The sequence below is a fragment of the Periophthalmus magnuspinnatus genome, chromosome 23 (genome assembly GCF_009829125.3).
Source record: "Periophthalmus magnuspinnatus isolate fPerMag1 chromosome 23, fPerMag1.2.pri, whole genome shotgun sequence".
Classification (NCBI taxonomy): domain Eukaryota; kingdom Metazoa; phylum Chordata; class Actinopteri; order Gobiiformes; family Gobiidae; genus Periophthalmus; species Periophthalmus magnuspinnatus.
The window spans coordinates 1,385,284-1,410,066 of NC_047148.1; the positions used below are offsets into that span (position 1 = coordinate 1,385,284).

The 24,783-nt window shown below is 40.3% G+C and overlaps 1 protein-coding gene across 1 annotated transcript in view; it reads left to right on the plus strand.

The window, feature by feature from the left end:
• LOC117391418 (cilia- and flagella-associated protein 44) overlaps positions 1-24,783 on the plus strand; it is a 72,721-nt gene that overhangs the window by 19,537 nt on the left and 28,401 nt on the right. The window contains exons 12-15 of the mRNA XM_033989229.2: positions 11,551-11,760; positions 12,468-12,578; positions 13,049-13,201; positions 16,884-17,090. Coding sequence (XP_033845120.1) covers positions 11,551-11,760; positions 12,468-12,578; positions 13,049-13,201; positions 16,884-17,090 — 681 coding nt within the window. The remainder of the gene's footprint in view (positions 1-11,550; positions 11,761-12,467; positions 12,579-13,048; positions 13,202-16,883; positions 17,091-24,783) is intronic.

Sequence of the window (24,783 nt, forward strand, 5' to 3'; positions counted from 1 at the left end):
GCCTGAGTAGAATTTGAATGAGTACTGTGTTATGGAGGACTGAACTTTTCCCAAGTTAGGAAAAATCCATGTAAAAAATTAGCTTCCAGGTATATAATGCATGGATGTAGAGTCAAGAAGACACTAAGACATGTTACTGATACATGGTCAATATTCTACAGACTCCATTTGAGCAAAGAGAAACAAATGCCCAGGGCTATGAAAAGCCATAACCACACTCAAACAAGTAATAATAAACCAGATCTAAAGTAAAGGTTTGCACCATATAAACATGCCTACTATAGGATGAAATATATGATTTAAATTTTCTAACCAACATAGTAGTGATTTTTGAATGTTGTAGTTGTGTATATTTATTTAGCAAGCTCAAATAATGCTGCGCTCAGAGTGAACTACTCCATGGTTAACTTTGACTAGAGACCTTAATAGAGTTTCTTTTTAGTTTTAGTCCACGAATATATTGTGCTAATTTCTCCATGATGGTTTTTAGTCAACCACATTTTTATTTTTAACTCTGATACATTGTATTGCATTACTTCATTGGACAGTGAGTTTTTCTATGTTTTAGTTTCTTTCATTCATTCATTGGCCCTCGCCATCACTTGCATTGTTCTACCTCGGTTTCTTCTTCAACGCCCCGGCAAGGAACTCATTAAAACTGCATCTGGAGCATGGAAAATGGCAAAAATCAAGGAGTAAACATGCCCTGACATGGCAGTGAGTGGTGTCACCGAAGACCCCAAGAAAAAAAAAATAGAACATGTCAGGGCATGACAAAAATGATGGCCCCGCCCTAAAATGTACAGGAAGTCGGCCACATTGCATCAAACCTGGGAATGACAAAAGCACACACCCTCACATTTAGGACATCTCCTCGGACAGTTTTCATCACAAACACTTCAAATTTGGCCAAAACCCACAAAACCCATGTGCAAATAAAGATTATCAGTTACATTTTGAATATGACTTTGAGTGTGGTCAGGGTGAATTTTCAACATAATTGCATTTTTTGGAATATTTCAATAAAATATTTCTCTTTCACACATTTTTTATTGAGAAAACGTTAATACAGCGTTTATGCACATTTGTGAGCTGAATTAAATGATATGCAAATCAAGGCACTCTCTCACAAAATGGCTCTTTAAATTTCATTTTCAAAAATTCATAGAAAACAATCGATTTGTCTTGGACTAGTGAAAAAATTCCCAGGGGCCTTATTTGTGATGGGGTACAATGTGAGAAAGTCACATGACTGTCGCTGTTATGGTTTAGGAGAAAAATAATGGGTGGGAAATGCGTTTCCATTATTATTATTATTTTGGTGGCCGGATTGAAGCCACTTTTGACCTCCTGAACATTAATGAAAAGTAAATTTTATTGCACCCAAAATTCAAGGTTGGTGAAAAATGCATTATTTTGATGTTCAAAAAAATTTACGTATCAAAATGACTCAATAGCGCAACCTCAAAAAAAAAAAAATTACATTACAGCAATGAGAGACCTTTTTCATCGGAGACAAATGAAATTTGGTACAAACATAGAACATGTTAAGGCAAGTAAAAAATTATATTATGACCCCACCCTAAACCCTACGGGAAGTCGGCCATTGTGGACAGAACCAAATTTTTCAAAATTTTCACTCCCACATTTTAATTTTTTACACCGTGGATTTTTATTCAAGAAACCTGCAAATTGGTCAAAATGAACTAGATCCATGTGGGATTATAGGTTACTCTGTTTGATGTTTCTACATCATAAAATGCGGGTGTGGCCAGTCTGCAAAGAAAAAAAGCTATTTTTTGAAGTATTAAATTGCGCGTATCTCACACATGCAGTGTCCTATTTCCCGGCATTAATATACATTTTGTTTAAAATAATATGCAATATACATTGGTCAGACATTTTTTTGCTCCACAGCTCCCCCTTGAACTTTTGAATTGGACCAAAAAAAATTACTTTCTCATAAAAATTTGAAATTCGGCATGGACATCTGGTTTGACAACCTGAACATAAAAGCCAACGAGAACATACCTCTATTTGCAACTATGTTACCATGGTAACATAATAAATGTGTCATTGAAATACGTGGGGTTCAGAGTACTGGACTTTGTTGTAGACTAAATAGATGCTCTACACTAATTCAACTATGGCCTAAAATTCAAGATTGGCAAAAAGATTTGTATTTTCATGTGCAAAAAAGTTTATGTTTCAAAATGACTCAATAGCGCCACCTCAAAAATCTAAATACATTACGGCAATGAGAGACCTTTTTCATTGTGGACAAATTAAATTTGGTAAAAACACAGCACATGTCAAGACAAGTAAAAAATTATATTATGACCCCACCCTAAACCCTACAGGATGTCGGCCATTGTGGGCAGAACCCAATTTTTTCAAAATTGTAACTCTCACATTTCAATTTTTTTCACTGTGAATTTTTATTCAAGAAACTTGCAAATTGGACAAAATGGACTAGATCCATGTGGGATTAGAGGCTCCTCCGACGGCTCCTCTGGGATGTAAACAGTCCGTCCTGTGACCAAACATCCATCAACGACCACAACCCCTGAAAAACAAACTTCTATGAGCCAATCTAAAGTTTGAAGTAACAGTACTGGGAGTATACAGTTTTGGTTACTCTTCCCACTGTGAGGAAGTCTATGAGCACAAATGTGTAGTACTCAGTTACATTTTACTTTTTGAACAACCGTATCTTTACTCCTACTTAAGTAATATTTAGTTTGAAGTAACAATCAACAAGTGACAAAAGCTTTACGTTGACGATATGAAATGTTCTGAACATTTGTGTTTCTTCAACCGCTCTTCAGTAGTAGTTTCCCCAAATACTTCATATAAATACTCTTTGCTACTTCACAAATTTCTTGGGTTACTCTTAATCTTATTAGTACAATTTGTGGCCAACTCTACCCAATTTGCACGGACATCAAGGGAGCAACATTTGACTCACAGTTAACTAATGACTACTAACGTTAGACAGAATATATTTAATATTTTTTACATAAATTAAATGTCTAAATGTAGGTAAAGTTTAGTAAAAAAGTAAAGTCATCTGACCTGGGACATGCTGAGAGCTGAAGTGGTTGAACTTGAGGCCCGTTGAGTTCAAGATCCGCTGAAAAACAAACGAAGAATTAGCCGATTAGCTTGATGCTATTAGGTAGTTAGCTTAGCTTAGCTTCTCTCTCCAAGTGCAGAGAGAAAATGGCAGAAAATCGGAATGTAAGGGCTTATATATGCAACTATTAGCAACCATGGAATGTATCTGGTTACCATGACAGTGGTTAGCTTGTTTTGATTTAATTTTAGGTTTGTTGTTATGGTTTTACATTGTGAAAAGAGCGCTAAACATTGTCAATTCTCTACTCACGTGCGGGTCACTATATAAGCTCAGGGACTTCTGCTGGTGTATTTTTGCCTTATGCTCATTATATGCATGGTTTTCTGTATTTTTTGCTAAACAAATGACAATATATTCCCTTCTTTATCATTGACATGTATCAAATCTGTTAAAAATAGAGACACCTGACCCATAACCCACATTGAGTCTAAAACAGGCCTATCACAATTATTATGTCACTTATGTTGAATAAATAGACGCCTCACCAGCCCTGCACCTATGACTTTTCCCACTGTGAGGAAGTCTATAAGCAGAGATGTGTAGTACTCAGTTACATTTTACTTTTTGAACAATCGTATTTTTACTCCTATTTAAGTAATATTTAGTTTGAAGTAACAATCAACAAGTGACAAAAGCTTTATGTTGACGATATGAAATGATCTGAACATTTGTGTTTCTTGCACCGCTCCTTCAGTAGTAGTTTCCCCAAATACATATTAGTATAAATACTCTTTACTACTTAATAAGATTAAGGATTACCTAAGAAATTTGTTAATACAATTTGTGGCCAACTCCAACCAATTTGCACCGACATCAAGGGAGCAACATTTGACTCTCATAGTTAGCTAATAACTACTAGCGTTAAACAGAATATATTTAATATTTTGTACATAAATTAAATGTCTAAATGTAGGTAAAGTATAGTAAAAATGTGAAGTCATCTGACCTGGGACATGCTGAGAGCTGAAGTGGTTGAACTTGAGGCCTGCTGAGTTCAAGATCCACTGAAAAACAAATGAAAAATTAGCCAATTAGCTTGATGCTATTAGCTAGTTAGCTTAGCTTAGCTTAGCTTCTCTCTCCGAGTGCAGAGAGAAAATGGCAGAAAATCGGAATGTAAGGGCTTATATATGCAACTATTAGCAACCATGGAATGTATCTGTTTACCATGACAGCGATTAGCTTGTTTTGATTTAATTTTAGGTTTGTTGTTATGGTTTTACAATGTTAAAAGAGCGCTAAACATTGTCAATTCTCTACTCTTGTGTGGGTCACTATATAATCTCAGGGACTTCTGCTGCTGTATTTTTAGCTAAACAAATGACAATATATTTCCTTCTTTATCGTTAACATGTATCAAAGTTGTTAAGAAATAGAGACACCTGACCCATAACCCACACTGAGTCTAAAACAAGCCTATCACAATTATTATGATGCCACTTATGTTGAATAAATAGACGCCTCACCAGCCCTGCACCTATGACTTTTCCCACTCTGAGGAAGTCTATAAGCACAGATGTGTAGTACTCAGTAACATTTTCCTTTTTTGAACAATCCTATCTTTACTACAACTTAATATTTAGTTTGAAGTAACTGTCAACAAGTGACAAAAGCTTTATGTTGACGGTATGAAATGATCTGAACATTTGTGTTTCTTGCACCGCTCCTTCAGTAGTAGTTTCCCCAAATACTTATTAGTATAAATACTCTTTACTACTTAATAAGATTAAGAATAACCCAAGAAATATGTTAATGCAATTGGTTGCCAACTCCAACCAATTTGCACCGACATCAAGTGACAGCAACATTTGACTCACAGTTAGCTAATAACTACTAGCGTTAAACAGAATATATTTAATATTTTGTACATAAATTAAATGTCTAAATGTAGGTAAAGTATAGTAAAAAAGTAAAGTCATCTGACCTGGGACATGCTGAGATCTGAAGTGGTTGAACTTGAGGCCCGTGGAGTTCAAGATCTGCTGAAAAACAAACGAAGAATTAGCCGATTAGCTTGATGCTATTAGCTAGTTAGCTTAGTTTAGCTTCTCTCTCTGAGTGCAGAGAGAAAATGGCAGAAAATCGGAATGTAAGGGCTTATATATGCAACTATTAGCAACCATGGAATGTATCTGGTTACCATGACAGTGGTTAGCTTGTTTTGATTTAATTTTAAGTTTGTTGTTATGGTTTTACATTGTGAAAAGAGCGTTAAACATTGTCAATTCTCTATTCACGTGTGGGTCACTATATAATCTCAGGGACTTCTGCTGGTGTATTTTTGCCTTATGCTCATTATATGCATGGTTTTCTGTATTTTTTGCTAAACAAATGACAATATATTCCCTTCTTTACCGTTAACAGGTATCAAATTTGTTAAAAGTAGAGACACCTGACCCATAACCCACATTGAGTCTAAAACAGGCCTATCACAATTATTATGATGCCACTTATGTTGAATAAATAGACGCCTCACCAGCCCTGCACCTATGACTTTTCCCACTGTGAGGAAGTCTATAAGCAGAGATGTGTAGTACTCAGTTACATTTTACTTTTTGAACAACCGTCTCTTTACTCAAACTTAATATTTAGTTTGAAATTACTTTCAACAAGTGACACTAAATAATAAAAATACTTTTTGCTACTTGACAATTTTTTTGGGTTATTCTTAATCTTATTAGTACAATTTGTGGCAAACTTTACCCAATTTGCACCGACATCAAGTGACAGCATCATTTGACTAACAGTTAGCTAATAACAACTAGCGCTAAACAGAATATATTTAATATTTTGTACATAAATTAAATGTCTAAATGTAGGTAAAGTATAGTAAAAAGTAAAGTCATCTGACCTGGGACATGCTGAGAGCTGAAGTGGTTGAACTTGAGGAATTAGAACATGTCAAGACAAGTAAAAAATTATATTATGTCCCCACCCTAAACCCTACAGGAAGTAGGCTGGAAACCAATTTTTTATTGTGGCTGGAAACCATTTTTTTCAAAATTTTACCTCTCACATTTACATTTTTTTACGCCGTGGATTGTCATTCAAGAAACTTGCAAATTGGTCAAAATGAACTAGATCCATGTGGGATTATAGGTTACTCTCTTGAATTTTTCTAAGTCATAAAATGTGGGTGTGGCCAGTCTGAAAAGAAAAAAGACGTTTTTTTAAGTTTTAAATGGCCTGTAACTTAAACATGCAGTGTCCTATTTCCTGGCATTAATATATGTTTTGTTCAAAATCTTGTTCTGAATGCAATGATATACAATTTGCATAGGTCAGACATTATATTGTTCCACAGCGCCCCCTTGAACTTTTGAATAGGGCTAAAAAAATTACTTTGTCACAAACATTTGAAATTCAGCATGGACATCTGGCTTCACAAACTGAACAAAAATGCCAAAAAGAACATAACTGTATCTGCAACCATGTTACCGTGGTAATAAATGTGTCATTGAAATACATGGGGTTCAGAGTACTGGACTTTATTGTAGACTAAATAGATGCTCTACGCTAATCAAATTATGGCCTAAAATTCAAGATTGATGACAAATTTTGTATTTTCATGTGAAACACAATTAATGTTGCAAAATGACTCAATAGCGCTACGTCAAAAATCAAAATACATTACAGCAATGAGAGACCTTTTTCATCGCAGGCAAATGAAATTTGGTACAAACATAGAACATGACAAGGCAAGTAAAAAATTATATTATGACCCCACCCTAAACCCTACAGGAAGTCGGCCATTGTGGGCGGAACCCTTTTTTTTTCAAAATTTTAACTCTCTCGTTTTAATTTTTTACACCATGGATTTTCATTCAAGAAACTTGCAAATTGGTCAAAATGAACTAGACCCATGTGGGATTATAGGCTACTGTTTTGGATTTTGCTAAGTCATAAAATCTTGGTGTGGCCAAAATGCAAACAAAAATGGCGTTTAGTATTTACTTGCACTTCACTCAAACATGCTGTGCCCTGTAAACTGGCATTAATATACATTTTGGTAACACTGTTGATCTGAACCTAATGATATACAATTTACATAGCTGAGACAATCCATTGCTCCACAGCGCCCCCTTGTAATTGTGAATGGGATCCAAAAAATTTTACGTTGTCAAAAACATTTTAAATTTGGCATGGACATTCCTATACTGAACAAAAAATCCAATGAGAACATAGCTCCATTTAAAAGTGCATTGCCATGGCAACGTCTGACATTTCTCATTGACATACATGGGTTTTTTGTTAACTGGGATCAAAAAAATGACTTTGTCATAAACTATTGAAATTTGCTACACATGAAAATGTTATAAATGGTCTCATTGGAATGAATGGAGTAGTATAACTCAGCCGCTGATTTTGGAGGGAGGGGCAAAGTAAGCGGGAACGAGATGCAAGAACTCCATGGTGGCATGTACCCCGCAGTCGCAAGGGGTGGCGAGGGCCTTTATCACTGCTTGCAGTTTTTATTATTATTATTATTACGCTTGTCGGATTGAAATCATTTTTGACCCCCTGAACATTAATGAAAAGTCTTATTTGTTTTATTGGACCCAAAATTCAAGGTTGGTGAAAAATGTATTATATTGATGTTCAAAAAAATGTACGTATCAAAATGACTCAATAGCGTCACTCCTTGCAGTTTTAATTTTATTTAAATTTTCATGCCACTTTGACTTGCATGTCTATGAAATGTACCTAGTCCTAGGTTTTTCATCCGAATGAGCTCAAACTCCACATGCCACATCTATAGAGGTTGTTCATCAATAATCATCCACGTTTTGGAATAATTTTGGTGTAGCTCGCCGTCAAAAAATTACTTCATTATTGGTTTAAAATTCACACACCATTTATCACATACGTGAAACCTATCTAATCCTAGGTTTTTCATTCAAATTAACTCAAACTCCATTTACATCATGTACAGTTGTTGAATATTCAATAATCTTCCATGTTTTGTGGATAATCTTTACGGTTTATGTTTAGCATGCCATCAAATTATGATTTAATTTCCTGTTTATTTGATTTCCCCTCACGGACACATAGATCAACCTAAAGAGCTCAAATTGTAAACACTGATACAGAATAAGACTTTGAATAGAGAACAGTATTGAGCACGTGGCCTGTGGCCTCTATAGCGATCCCTACTGTACACGTAAAAGACACAATTTTTGTCCGATTGGCATGAAATTTTGGGAGATAATTCTAGGCCTCAAAACATAACAAAAGTCTATTTCACCACACCTGTATTATGCACGATGTTCCCGGTGCAAAGCCACAGACCCCCCTCATTAGGAGCGAGGGCCACACAGCCCAAGGCTACCCTGCATATTAACATTGTTCTTCTTTTTTCCACACAAACAATCACATTTTTCACCCCCTGAACATGCACGAAAAGTCTCACATTGTCAATAATCATCCACGTTTTGGGGATCATCTTCAATTCAATTCAATTCATTTTATTTTTGTAACGCCCAAAATCACAACAACAGTTGTCTCGAAGGGTGTTCATGTTTTGGTTGATGGGGGAAACCGGAGTACCCAGAGGAAACCCATCCAGACACGGGGAGAATGTCATGATCCCTGTTTTTGCTCTCCCTGCATTCTCATCTCCCCCTCCCTCACCTGCCTGTCTCCGGGGCTGGGCGGAGTCCTGACTCCTCCCGCGCGCACCTGCTTCCCATCAACGCAATCAACACCACCTGCCGTGGATAAGAGGGGTCTTGTGTTCTCCCTGTCTCGTCGTGGACTTATGTTTCTCCACGCTCACGGACCCGCACCTACGCTCCCCAGCTTCTATGGACTATGAACTATGATTTATTGGACTATGAACTCTGATTTATGAACTATTACTTCTGTGATCACTTAGTGTGAATAAAGACACGTCGTGAGTCTCGCACCTTTGGTCCTTACGCCTCACTGGTTACGACAGAGAAACATGCAAAACTCCACACAGAAAGGCCTGGGCGACCCAGGGATTGAACCAAACCTTCTTGCTGTGAGGCATGAGTGTTGCCACTCAGCCACCGTGCTGCCTACACACAAAAACAAACAGGAAAATCAAACAACAGGAAAAATCAGACAAAACAAGAAAAATCGGCCAGGCGAGGAGGACGGAGGGGGGCGGAGGAGGGCCAGGCGAGGAGGAGGAAGACCAGGCGAGGAGGAGGAGAGCCAGGCGAGGAGGAGAGGGAGGAGGGTGGAGGAGGGCCAGGCGGGGAGGAGGAAGACCAGGCGAGGAGAAGGAGAGCCGGGCGAGGAGGAGGAGAGCCAGGCGAGGAGGAGAAGGAGGCGGGTGGAGGAGGGCCAGGCGGGGAGGAGGAGAGGGTCCAGCTGTCATCGGGGCATCTGAAAGAGTTACACTCCACAGGGGGAGTGGGACAGGGGACAACATGTGAATAGCATTGCTGATGAGAAAATAGGAGGAAGCAGAGGATAGTGCTCAGGTTGCCATAATTCCCCCAGCTTGTTATCTCCTACTGCAGCCTGTCTTATCCCGGGCTTTAATGTCACTCCCAGGCAATCTGGTCATAGTTAGTTCGGAGTGACATTAAACTAAGTAACCTGGTCATAAGCTATACCGAAGAGGAAGGTTTTAAGCCTGGTCTTAAATACACAGAGACTGTGGGGGCCTGTTTAACATCAGCAGGGAGTTGATTCCATAGCACAGGAGCTTGGTAACTGAATGCTCTCCCTCCCACTGTACTTTTGGACACTCTAGGAACCACTAATAGTCCTGCATTCTGAGAGTGGAGTGCTCTGTTTGGCTGGTACAGGACAATAGCATCTTGCAGATAGGATGGGGCCATACCGTTTAGGGTTTTGTATGTCAGGAGGAGGACTTTGAATTTGATTCTAAGCTCGACAGGAAGCCAGTGCAGATATTTTAGTACAGGACTGATGTAGTCATCCAGGTTTTGATGTCCTTCACACAGGCACTGATTTTAGGGGGGGCGGATAGCATCCGGGGGGTGGCCGGGCGGGGGGAATGCTGCGTGGGGGCGGTGGCTGACCCCAGGCGGTCACGCAAGGGGGCGAAGGCCATCATCGCTGCTTGCGGCTTAAAATTAACATTGCCCTTTCTTTTTTTCTGCCCAAACAATTGCATTTTTCACCCCCTGAACATGCATAAAAAGTCTCACATGGGGGTATAGGATCGACTGGCTCAGTGAAAAATTTAATAAAATTGGCATCACGACAATGCCCCATGCCCCCTGACTTGACGGCGCCACCTACAATTTCACCCCTATGGGACAGAAGGCTGGTAAATTTTGGAATACACGAACAAATATCAGAACAGTGATTGAGCACAGCGAGACAAGCATAAAAATGAATAAAACCACTGCCCTATGACAGACAGGAAGTCGGCCATATTGGATCAAAATTTCGCCACTTTTCTTGCTGCGTGTTTTCAAAATGTATCTAGTCACAGGTTTTTGGTCCAAATGAGCTCAGGTTTCACATGCCACATCTAGACACATGGGGTTTCATACAATATCCACGTTTTCTCCAAATTCCACACGGTGGCAAAAAACGCCTTTGTTTCCTGTTTTTTCGATGTCCTCTCATGACCAATAGCATTGGTCTACAGAGCTCACATTCACATCACATATGCGTGATTGGGGCATGAATGGAGTGCAATATTAATTTTCATCAAAATGAACACTATAGCGCCCCCTATTATAAAGGTGACCCACCAACATGAATAATCATCCACGTTTCAGGGATATTCTTTACGGTTTATGCATAACATGCCTTCAAATTATGACTTCATTCCTCATTTCTTTGATTCCCCCTCACGGACACATGGATCAGCCTAAAAAGCTCAAATTCAAACCACTGATGCAGAATAACACTGTGAATAGAGAACCATAATGAGCACGGGGCCAGTGACCTCTATAGCCTCCCCTACTGTACACATAAAAGACACAAGACACGAAAGACATGAAACTTGGGGAGATAATTGTGGGCCTCAAAAGGGGCAAAAAAGTCAATCACACCATGTCTGTATTATGCACGAGGTTGCCGGTTCAATGCCGTGGACCACCATTATAATGCAATGGCCACACTGCGCTATAGAAACATTGTGAAGGGGGGCGGATAGCGCCCGGGGGGTAGCCGGGTGGGCAGAATGCTGCGTGGGGGCAGTGGCTGGCCCTGGGCGGTTGCATGGGGGGGCGAGGGCCATCATTGCTGCTTGCGGCTTTAAGTTTAGTTTATTTTTTATTATTCGGCAAAATCTGTATGTGTAATTTTGGTCATAGTTTACTCAACCGAAATGCCAGTATATTTAGTCATAAGTTTAATCATAATCATTTACTTTTCCATTTTAGCCAGAAAAAATCGCATTGCAGAAAACTTTGACAACACATTTTAATGGCCTGATTCCCGGTGTGCCCATACAGGTGGAGCGGGGCGGGGGGCTGCTCACGGTGGGTTTTGAGGACGGAATGGTGCGTCTCCTAGATGTCTTTAACCCCCAGAAGCTACAGGCGCTCCCCAGGCAGAGCCACAGAGAAGAGGCCAAGCTGCGCCTCCGACAGGCCTTCAAACCCCACAGCACAAGTGTGAGCGCTGTGGCCTATGACCACAACGCTGACATGCTCGCCACTGCAGTGAGTCAAGCACATAGCAACCCAACAAACAGCTAAATGTGCAACTATTTATAGGTAATATAAGACCATATGCATAGAAGTAAATGGAGTTTTATTATTTCAAATATTAGCATTGCCATTCTGTCTGTATCTAGAAGTCCAACAGGGTCTTGTCTCATTCTCCACTACCTTTGGAGGTGTTTCTGACTTTAACCTTGGAGTCTCACATCTGCATAGGTCTGTCAAAATAACAAATTTTGTAGTTCAATATATTGGTGAAATAAATATAGATGATAAATGATAATATTGAAACTACCGACACAATAACCCAAGAGCAAATTTAATCCACAAAAACTATTCTAAATGTACAATATTGTGAAGAATTATGAGCTGCAATAAATAAAGACTTTAGTACTTAACTTCCATCTAATGAGCCATGGATGTTTATTAATTCAACCTTTTATGGCTTAAATTGTATCATATAGTCAAAAAATAGTACTGCAAAGAAAATGTACGCACAATAAATATTGATTCCAGCTTTCAATTATTGAATGATAAGTTGATATGGTAATTATCGTGGCAGGCCTAACTTGTCCTCTTTTGATGATACAAAATAATAAATAAAATCTAAAAGTATAAGATGGTATTTCTTCACTTTTATGTTCACTCTTATATTAGATATACTTTCTGTTTTAAACTGTATTTGAGTGAATCCTTCTTGTCCCCAGAGCTCAGACTGCTCAGTGTTCTTCTTCAGTGTGGGGGAGAAGTATCAGCCCCTGGGCTTTGTACTAGTGCCCGGCCCAGTGCGGGCTCTAGAGTGGTCTCCACACTCCCACGTAAGTCTTCCACAGACCCCATATCTTCTGCAATAAAGTCTCATGACAGACTCTGTGATAGGGAATATTTACATGAGGAAACATTACCTGAATGAGATTTACAAGTAGAACAGTATAAACATATGATAAATGTGTTACATATGTACATATATTAAATCAGATACAAGTTCAGTAGCTTGTAATATCCAAGAAGACGCCAAATAAGAGTCAGGTTTGTGGAGATACAAAGCAGCTCACAGTAAGCATGTATGTTTTTCTGTTTTTCAGTACAATAAAACCATTTATAATAAAAAAGGATTCAAATGTTAAAATGCTTTTCTAAATGTTTTCTCATGTTTCCTTTTTTGTGACCTTTGTTAGAACATGTTGAAAGTGGAATAGATGATCCATAGCTGTTATGAACACTACAAAAGGTGATTAGCACCCTCACATTGTCAGGCTGTAAATGAGCTGCTGTGTTGCTGCCTCAGAGTGAGAGCCGACTCCTTGTGCTGTGTGGGACGGGCCATGTGGTAGAAGTGCAGAGTCCAGAGCTGGACCTGTCTGTGCACAGACAGACCTATCATCTGACCACACTGTCCACCAGAGCCTTCTGCTTCAAGAGCATCAAGTCACGCTTCCAGGTACAGCCATACACTGCACTTAAGTGACCTCTACTTTAGAAAAAAGGACACCTGGAATACACAGGAAAGTTGTAGAGAGCCCTTATCAGTTTAGTGCAAACTGGGTTCAGTCGCAAGATCTGGCAACCCAAGGTAAGTTAGAGCTGCTTCAAAATGAAATAGTATACACGTTTTTTATACCATGTAAAATGTTATTAGTATCATTAAAGTCTGTGTTTGAGCTAAAAAATATATGCTTTTTAATTTTTTTTTTTTAGCTAAAACACAGTATGACTCACCCATTGACTCAATGTTGACAGGACGTAGGGCCTTTTGCTTCCGCAACGATGAGTGCTTGGGCTTTGGCCATGCACTCATTATCACAGTCCGTTTTCATGAAGTTGCGCGCTTTGCACGCAACTTCGTTCCCCCTGTCGCCCCCTACCCTGACTCCACTATCCTAGCAACCCATGCCATAAGCATGGGGTATTCAATTCAATTCATTTATTTTTGTAACGCCCAAAATCACAACAACAGTTGTCTCGAAGGGCGTTCATGTTTTGGTTGATGGGGGAAACCGGAGTACCCGGAGGAAACCCATCCAGACACGGGGAGAAACATGAAAAACTCCACACAGAAAGGCCTGGTGACCCGGGGATCGAACCAACCTTCTTGCTGTGAGACATGAGTGATGGCACTCAGTCACCGTGCCGCCAAGACACAAAAAACAAAACAACAGGAAGAATCAGACACAACAAGAAAAATCAGACACAACAGGAAAAATCAGACACAACAGGAAAAATCAGACAATGGGTATGCATATTTGTTCTTGCTAGCATGTCAATGTCAACATCGAGTCAATGGGCTCTTTGAGCAAGAGTTTGACTCCCTGAACATATTCAGAAACTCACCAAATTTTGCCCAAAATTCAGGTCTACTGAATTTTTTTTTTTTTAATATGTTGCATAATTGGGCATAAAAAAAATTGCACAACAGCGCCCCCTGCAAAAGTCAAAATAAATTGTGTCAATGGGAGACGTCCTGATGTCAACTTTGTCGTACTGCCACGGAATTCGGTGCACATGTTCTTCAAGTGATGCCAAACAAAAAATATTATGATGGCCACATTCCCTGACAAACCGGAAGTCGGCCATCTTCATGTCATCCCATTCAAAAAAGTCTATCAAACCCATGTCATATTTTTCACTGGGTTGCCATGGCAATGTGCTAAAGAGCCCGTGTTATCCTAATAGGAAAATTTCCAAATTTTCGTTCATTTCAAAGTCTTATAACAACTTATTGGCTTCATTGAGGAATGTGAAATTTGGCACAGTGACTCATCAGGTTTGTATTTTGCACGGTGTTGCCATAGCGATGCCTGGAAAACCCTTTTTTTTTGCATTTTGTGCATCAGTCCTTCCAATGTCTTTTGACTTTGTTTGATGACAAGTGCAGCCCAACACCGCAATGAAACAGGGGCAAGCACGGCCCACGAGGGCCGTTCGATGCTGCTTGCGGCTTTAATAAGGCCTGAGCCCATACAGGGTATAGGACCTATTGCTTCCGGAATGATGACTGCATTGGCGAAGTGCGCAACTTCATGTGCCCCCTCGCCCCCTGCCCTGACTCCATTATCCTAGCAACCCATGCCGTAGGCCTATTTGTTCTTGCTAGCACGTCATCGTCAACATTGAGTCAATGGACGAAGCAGGAATTTCACCCCCTGAACATATTCAAAAACTCACTAAATTTTGCCCCAAATTCAGGTCTGCCGAAAAATTTACTTTTTTATGTGTTGTATAATTGGCCACAAAAAAAATGGCGCGACAGCACCCCCTGCAAAAGTCAAAATACTATGCATCAACGGGAGACGTCCCGACGTCAACTTTGTCATAGAGCCACAAAATTTGGAACACACGGTCTTCAAGTGATGCCAAACACAAAATATTATTATGGCCATACCCCCTGACAAAGCGGAAGTCGGCCAACTTGCATTGAAAATTCTGAAATGCAAAGTCAGCGTTTTCTTTTTCGCATTTTAATCAACACTTCTTAGGGGGCTTCACAGGCAGGGCTGAAAATCACTATACATCATCTAGACAAGTGGGGCATCAAAAGTTATCCAATTTATGATGATGCCGATCATGGTTTGAATGGTTTCCATCAGAATTTTTGAAATTTTCACATGTCAAAATATGCTCCCGTTTGCACACACAAGTCTGATTGGGCTCAGATTCAAATCAGTTGTAAAACTTTCTGGCCTAATTCTACTGTTTATTTTGTATGGAGGGCAGAATATTTAGTTTTACCAAATGTTGCCAAATTTGACGTAAAATTCCATTGGGTCATGGCAAACAATAAAGTCAACCAGACCCATGTTGTTTTTTTGCACCATGTTGCCATGGCGATCAACCAAATTGCCAATGTTGTCCTAATGGGAATGCTCCCAAATTTTCCCATTTATCAGAAAAATATTGGATTAATAAAATAAAGTGAAATTTGGCACCATGACTCTTCATGTCATCCCAATCAAAAAAGTCCATGTCATCCTATTGGGTAAAATGTACAAATTTGTGTACATTTCACTGTCTCATAAGAACTTATTGGCTTCATTTAGGAACGTTAAATTTCACACAATGACTCTTAAGGTCATCCCCATCTCAAAAGTCCAAGGGACCAAGTTTGTTTTTTTTGCACAGTGTTGCCATGGCAACACCTCGAAAACCCATGTTTTGGCATTTTTTGCATGAGCGCTTCCAATGACTGTAGACTTTGTTTGGTCACAAGTACAGCCCAAAGGTGCAAGAAAACACATGCAAGTGGTGCATTAGCGCCACCCTCAGGGACTGCCGCATTGGTCAAGTGTGAAGTATGGCCTGTGACGGCCATTCGATGCTGCTTGTGTAGCAGGTATTGGGCCGATACAACCACCGCTACTAGTTTAAAATATTATTTGTAGGGGAGAGTTGGTGGCTGAAATAAACAAAGTGAGATTAATTTCGTGTTGTCTTGGCTCGCTGCTACTGCCGCTAACTTTATTTTTACATAAGCACATTGTAATTTCAAATTACATTTCACATCTCATTTTACATTTACATGTGTAAATACATTGCTTAATAGAATCAAAATGTGGCGAGAGAGGACAATTTGACATTACAGCATGTGGAGCCAGCGGAGAAATAGCGCTAGTTAGCATAAAGAGCTAATCACATATCTAAATAAAATACATCAAATAGTAAACATCTAGCTTAGACTAGCAAATCTTACAACAAAAGTTATATCATTAGGACTTCATATGAGTCAATTTTCGTGCTTGGTGAAACTATACCAACCTGAAATAAACAAAGTGAGACGGAGACATTAATTTCGTGTTGTCTTGGCTCACTGTTACTGCCGCTAACAGGAAGCAGACGCATGACCTCTCGCAAACCGTCTTGCTGCGCGTGCTGCCATCACGTGGTGAAAATCAGAATTACAATTGTTCATTTCTCAAAATAAAACCACCACTAATACTCATTTACAAAATTGCATTAAATAAAAACTATGTGCCCACACATTGTGGGCGTCACACTTGCGACTTTAATTTTGTATTGATACTTGTTCAAATGAGTATCTAGTTTCAATACTTGTTTTAGTATTGTCTAATGTCTGATTTTTGATATCTTTAACATATGTACTAGTCCATAGTTTGTCTGTTTGACAGAGAGAGGAGGAGGTGGCCCGTTGGCAGGCCCTGAAGGAAAAGAAACACAAAGAGCGAGAGGAACGACACAGACAGACCCACAACTATGAGCTGGAGCCAGAGGAAGCAACAGAGGAGGAGAAACTGCCCCCCATCCACCTGCCCGACCCCCCCAGCCCCCTCTGCTGTGGCTTCTATTCAGAGCCAGGACGCTTTTGGCTCTCCATGGTAACACGCAGTCACACAGCACTACTATTCACTATTAGTGAAAGTATTGTTTCTTTAGTCAGGAGGGTGCATGTTGTAAGACGTACGCGTAAACCAGTCATATCATAATTCCCATCCTCTCATACTCATTTTCCACAGAGCTGGTGCCCATTCTGTGCCAGTGCCCAATTCATTACCAGTTCTGCTGTTTTCCACTCAAAAAAAGGTTGCTCCTGATGCTGAAACCTGGAGTCAGCACCAGTTAAGAGCTGGGCGAGAAATGAGATACGAACATAAAAAAAAAACACTTACATACACTTAAATACACAGTTGGTTACGTAGAAGGCAAAAGTAGGTCAGTCTGAATGTAAATACAGCAAAAACTCGAGGGGACAGTTAGAAAAGAACAACCAAAACCTAACTGCTGACTAGTAAACTATGTCCCTAAGGCAGGGGTGCTCAGACTTTTTCAGTATGTGAGCTACTTTTAAAATGATCGTGTCTGAAAGATCTACCACCTAATACAAAAATGTTAAACATATTTTTATTTGTAAATGTATTATGAATTTTTACATGTACAATGCATTTTGATATACCTTGCTTAAAGTCATGAGATAATGCTGCACAACACAATTAAACTTACTGGAATGAAGATTACTGCTCTGATGACTTGCACTGAATGGAATCAGTGAGGGATGTATAGTTCGGGCAGTAGCTGCTGACAGGCAGCCTCAAGCACACTTCCATGGTCATCAGCCATAGTGGAACGGTACTTGGATTTAATGATCTTCATGTGGGGAAAAGGCTGACTCGCATAAATAAGTAGAGCTAAATAATGCAGTCAAGGTGATAGCACATTTCCTCATTTTGGGGTACTTTTCCTCTGTGAGTAGGTCCCAAAACTGTCCATAAGCTCTGGACTTCAGCTGTCTGTTTGTAATGTCAAAATTTCTTCATGCACTTTATCAGAGTTCAGGTGAAACAGTGTTATAATTTATTTATTTATTTTTATTGAAGAACACCCAGTGATAGAGAAAAACATACAATATTTACAGCTTACTATTTACAGAAAAAGGTTTGACATTTGGTGTGTGTATCTGTCTTGGTTTTCTTTGTAAATATGTGTGTGAGTGTGTGTGTGGAGAAAAAATAATACTGACTGAGGAGAGAGAAAAAAATAATACTAATACTAATAATAATAATAGTAAAAATAACAATATTTTATTGTTGCTGTCATACTCAGTGGTCAATGATGCTGGTCAATATTACTCAATGTTAGTTTTGTAGTCCTCATGGTGGTATTTGTTATTTAGATTGAAATGTTTAATGTGTGTGCGTGCGTGTCCTGTACAATGCATTAAAAGAGGCAAGGTCTTGGTGAGCCCACACTCAAGGGGCAGTACCCCCTAGGAACGGGCCCATTACTTGCTAGCCCTAATCTTTTTACATATTTGTTGTTAATTATTATTATTATTATTATCGATTAATAATTAATTTAGTATTCATAATTATTATTATTATTGTGTATTTATATTTATATATATTCTATATATTTATATTTACAATTTATATTTAATAATTCATGTTATTTATTTTAATATTTAATATGTGTGTTTATATTCATCCATTTATTTATCTCCATCATAACCATAAATTAATTCAATAAATAAATTAGTTAATGAATAAGGGAATAATAATGACAATAATAATAGTGTAAATTTATTTTTGGAAATGGTGCCATTGATGATGACCTACCATCCCTCAGGGTCAGTTATTGTCGAGAGATGGTTAAACATAAGTTTGTTGTGTATTAAGATTGATACCCCTCGTTGTCTGCTGTTGTATGTAGATGAATATATACTGTTAAATTCTTTAAATTGTAATTGATCAAGATCTGAATTTGATAAGTAAGTTTCTTGTAGAAGACATATGTCTGGTTTTAGTTTATGGAGTTCGCTGAAAATGTTTTTCTTTTTCGCCTGTGTGCGAATACCACGCACATTCCAAGTGACAAATGTTAATGTGTTTGGTGTCTGTATGCACATGTGTTTGTGTTAAGTGTGCAAAACCAAGACAGAAGAGACAGTAAATGCATCATTTGAATAAACTGATAACAGGAAAATGTTGAAACTTGAAAATAAGAGGTAGATATAAAATAAACAAAGTTGGATAGGGGGTTGAGGAAACTAAAGAAGAAGCATGGCAGTATATGTATGTCTGCAAGTGAGTGCAAATGTAGGAGAGAGAAAGAGAATGAATAAAGATAAAAGGGAGAGTCATAGTCCAGAGCCATTGGATAAAGTTATTAATTGGGGGTGGGGAGACTAGTGCAGTTCTGTAGGTCTAAATTAGTTAGTTGAGACCTCGATTATGTGAATCAATTTTGTATATGAGAGAGAGTGAGAGAACGAGCAAGAGAGAGAGGGAGAGAGTGCGCATGTGCATGCGTGCGTGCATGTGTGTGTCTGTATGTCTGTGTGTGTGTGCGTGTGCGTGTGTCTGTGTATATGTAGGGGAAATAAAGGATGGATGTATGTGTGTTTGTAGGTTCAGTGTGTTATTGAGTTATGGAGAGGTTACTCTATTGGAAAGTTTAGTAAAGCCAAGGGGTTATTACTGCATTCCGGTATAGTTGTCCATTTATATACAGTTTGTCCAAAACAATGATTGCCTTCTTTCCTTGTTGAATCATGTCCTTGCAGATCGGATAAAGTTTTTGGCGGCGTTGTATTATTTCTTTTGGGTATTGCTCATTCAGTCCATAATTTGTTCCTTTCAGTTGTCTTCCTTGATTTTGTACCTGTTGTTGTTGTGTTATAATTTTTGATGCAAGTGAATCAACCTCAGCATCTTCCTGAAATGGATAGCACATGAATGTGGCGACTGGCTCGAGCAAAGAAAAGTCTTGAAAGCATTTGTCAAACTCTGACAAACAATTGTCAGTCTGCTCTGTGTAACGTGCACTGTTAAGTTGCGCACAAGTCTTCCCTTGGGCCTCCAGCTCTGATGCCAAGTTTTGGAAATTTGCCAAATCATTGCGCTGCCGCTTTGAGGAGTAAAGTTGCATTTTTTCATTTGAAAGCATTAACTGAGCTAATCATGTTGATTACAGTTTTGTCTCTTCCTTGCAGCTCCAGATTAAGGTCATTCAGCAACCGTCATTTAGTTGCTTGCATTCATCATGTCCAGCTTCACGGAAAAAATCCTTAATCTCAAAATCTTTGTAGGAATTTCCCTTGACTAAGCCATCTTTCATCAGTATGTAGCAACAGCTCAGAGTGGTCACTGTCAGCCTTCTCCAGATGCACACGGAAAAGCTGCCTTTGAAGAGCCCTGGCGCAAATAGAACAGGTGATTTTTGTTGCCGCATCCATGATCTCTTTCATGTTTAGCATTTTAGTGCACAAAGCTTGCTGGTGGATTATGCAGTGGTAATCCAGGAAGTCAGAGAAAACATCGTTCTGCCTGCACTTGGCATCGTCCTGCAACATCGTCCTGCCTGCACTTGGCATCGTCCTGCAACATTGTCCTGCCTGCACTTGGCATATCCTGTCATTGCAGGTGCTACTTGTGTGGTGATGGACACCAGTTTATACACTGAGAGCTGGGTTTTCTCGATAAAGTTTTTGAATGACTGAAATATGTCCTCTCCTCGTGTCTGTTCTTTCATGTGTAGCATTGGTAATAGCTCCTCTTTTGCAGTCATATTAGCAAACACCATACGAATGAAAATACACATCTGGGCAGTGTCACTCAAGTCCGTGGACTTGTCAAATTGCAGTGAGAAATACTCACAATCTGCGATGTCTGTCCACAGTTGCCGGGTCAAGTCCTCTGCCATGGCTTCACTGCAACGTGTAACTGTGCTTTTTGACAGCTGGAGAGCTTTGATTGAAGATACTATTTCTGTCTTATTTTTAGTCTCGGAACAACGGGTCAGCTGCTTGAAGAAAGGCCTCTTTTACTATCTCTGCATCTTGGAAGGACTTTTTGTGTTTAACGAGGAGGTGACTTACTTGGGATGATGCTTTAGTGGCAGCTCTCGCATTTGAACTGTGCTGTGTGAAAAATGACTGCTGTCGAGACAACTGACACTTCAATTCTCTGACCTTTCTCTTTCTCAGTTCACTTTTCATCGGGAAGTTGATGTCATACTTTTTTGTGAATAGTCCTAAAATGCCGTTCCACATTACTCTACATTTGGTGTTGCAATGGTACACTGACAGATAAAACAAACAGTGCCTAGTATGAAAGTGATCTGTGCGTGAATGGTGGTGGCCGGATAGGCTGATGGCGCAGATCAGCAGCCTCGCTTCAATCAGTCTGCCCCAGGGCAGCTGTGACTACAATAGTAGCTTATCATGCCTACGTATGGAGTGATTGAATAAGGACTACAGGGTAGCACTTTGAGAGGCTTTGACAAGCCTGTAAATGCATTACAAGTGCAGGGCATTGTTATTATTAGCTCTTATTTGGTGGAAAACCAAGCAAGCACAGCTCAGAACTTATCACACAGATAAAGTGGACTCAAATGCAAAACAAAGAGTACAGTCTAACATAAGTCTTAGTAAATTCAACAGAGTGTCCTTCAAACAGGTAATTCTTAACATGACAAATCAGGCAATAAACAACTGTGGAATGAATTTCTTATTTAATATCAACTAAAATCTCTTCCACTTTGAGGAATCAATATGGTTAACAGGCTAGTAAAATAAACTCAAGACTCTTACGAAAGGACAGAACCACTCTACAGATTAACAGAACGAGACCCAGTGCCAGCCATGAATCCTTCATCCTTTGATGGATCACCCAGGATTGCAGGAGAAAAAACATGAGAACTTGAAGAGCCCTTTGAAGGTTGATCCAGATGTTGCAAATGGAAGGCTGTAATGAGAACTAGGTCCAAGATATAGCTAGCGGGCACCCACAGACGCTCTTCTGGACCATAACCTTCCTAGTCAACCAGATTTTGGATGCCTCAACCACGACGTCTGGAATGCAGAAGGCTTGCACTGTAAATGCAAGCTCTCCATCAATCAAACAGGTTGGGGTGGTGGAGGCAAAAAAGGAGCAAGAGGGCTTTAATTTATAGTAGTGGTCCCCAAACTGCGGCTCTCCACATTTGGTCCGGCCCCCTGAACAATACCAGAGAGCATTTTGATTTTTTTTCATATATATGTATTTGTATTTGATAATAAAGTTGGACTTTTGCAATAAAATGTTGCTTAGTTATGAACTATTTTCATTAGTAACTATTAGTTAGTCACTATTTCATAAACGCATATAACGTGACATTCTGTTCCACCCTTCTATGGTCTGTGCCCCATCTGCCAACCCCCAGAAAAAAAATCTTAAACTTGCCCCTCTCAAAGAGAACGGAATCATGGCAAAAAGGTTAGATAAGAGAAAAATTGATTCAGAATGCAGGGTATTTAACCTGAAGTGGACAAACAATTATTTTTTTGTTCAATGCAAAGAAAAGGCTGTCTGTCTCATCTTTCAAGAGGCGGTGGTGGTATTCAAAGAATACAATCTGCAGAGACACTATGAATCCCATCACAAAGACAAGTATGATAGCTTGCAAGGCCAAATGCAAGCAGACAAACTCACAAAGCTAAAAAGTGGACTGTTAGCTCAGCAAAATGCATTTGTACGCCAAGCTCAGCTGAACCAATCATCTGTTCGGGCCAGCTTTCGGGTTGCTCAACTGATAGCAAGCAGCAGTAAACCTTTCACTGATGGAGAGTTTGTCAAGAAATGCATGAACGCTGTCGCAGAGGAGGTGTGTCCCGACAAGAAAGATGCCTTTAATGCCGTGAGTCTATCAGCAAGTACAATCACCAGACACATTGAATAAATCAGGGGTAATGTATATGCCCAGCTGCAGCAGAAGACGAAAGAATTTGAATTTTTTTCATTAGCACTGGATGAGAGCACGGATGTGCAGGACACAGCGCAGCTGCTCATTTTATTCGTGGAGTTAGTGCAAACTTTGAGATGTGCGAGGAGCTAGCAGCCCTCCAAAGTCTCAAAGGGACGGGGGAGGATATTTTTGGCAAAGTGTACCAAACCATAGAAGAATTAGACCTGGACTGGTCAAAGCTGGTCAGCATCACAACTGACGAGGATCCTAGTATGGTGGACATGTCTCGCGATCTAATAGGACGCATGAACTGGAAGATGGAAGAACGGGGTCTCACCGCCCCGCTACAAGTTCACTGCCTAATTCACCAGCAAACACTGTGCTGCAAAGTGTTGATGTGGGATTCTGTCATGAAGGTTGTGGTGTCATGCATAAACTTCATCAGAGCAAAGGGACTTCCAGGCAGTTCCAAGAGTTTCTGTCTGAACTGGAATCTGTGCACGGAGATGTGCTGTACTACACAGAGGTCCGATGGTTGAGCTGGGGCAGAGTTTTGAGGCGTTTTTACGAGCACACAGCACAACCAGTATGGTTATGGAGATGTATTTTATCCCAGTAGATCTTATTTTGATTATATTTGTTTTTTACTCAGAATGACTCATTAAAGTTAGAAAAGTAAGCTTACCTTTGTATGTTCATCAGTGTGAACTGTGGGCCTGCATCTGGCTGGTGAGAAGTGGAATGTCAGGTTCCATTTTAGTCACTGCCAGTCTCAAACACTGATGCAGATGTTCATCTGTCAATCTTGATCTCATTGGGGTTTTCAGCAGTTTCATGCGTGAAAAGGTTTGCTGGCAGATATACGTGCTGCCAAAAAGTGTGGACATCTTCATTGCGTGTTTTCTGATGTTAGGGTACTTGTCGTTTGGGAGGGCGGCATAGAACTCAATGAGACTGTGGGCTTGAATGCGTCTTTCAGAACATCACAGTTCTGTAACTCGGCTCTGCTGGGAATGTCTGGCGGAGCCCTCTGTCAACTCACACCTCTGGGAGAGCTTCTCCCTGATCCCGGGGGAGGCTGGGGACATGGACTCTGAGTGGGCCATGTTCTCCACCTCTATTGTCGATGCGGCTGCTCGTAGTTGTGGTCGTAAAGCCTGCGGTGCTTGTCGCGGTGGTGATCCCCGAACCCGGTGGTGGACACCGGAAGTAAGGGATGCCGTCAGGCTGAAGAAGGAGTCCTATTGAGCCTTGTTGGCTCGTGGGACTTCTGAGGCAGCTGATGAGTACCGGCAGGCCAAGCATGCCGTGGCTCGGGCGGTCACAGAGGCAAAAACTCGGGGTTGTGAGGAGTTCGGGGAGGCCATGGAGGAGGACTATCGGACGGCCTCAAAGAGATTCTGGCAAACCGTCCGACGCCTCAGGAGGGGGAAGCAGTGCTTTACCACCACTGTTTGCAGTGCGGGTGGAGAGCTGCTGACCTCGACTGGGGATGTTGTCGGGCGATGGAAGGAATACTTTGAGGATCTCCTCAAACCCACTGTCACGTCTTCCGAGGAGGAAGCAGAAACTGGGGACCCGGAGGCAGACTCGTCCATCACCCTGGCTGAAGTTACCGAGGTGGTTGGAAAGCTCCTCGGTGGCAAGGCTCCGGGGGTGGACGAGATCCGTCCTCAGTACCACAAGTCTCTGAATGTTGTGGGGCTGTCTTGGTTGACACGGCTCTGCAACATCGCATGACGGTCGGGGACAGTACCTGTGGAATGGCAGACCGGGGTGGTGGTCCCTCTGTATAAGAAGGGGGACCGGAGGGTGTGTTCCAGTTACAGGGGAATCACACTCCTCAGCCTT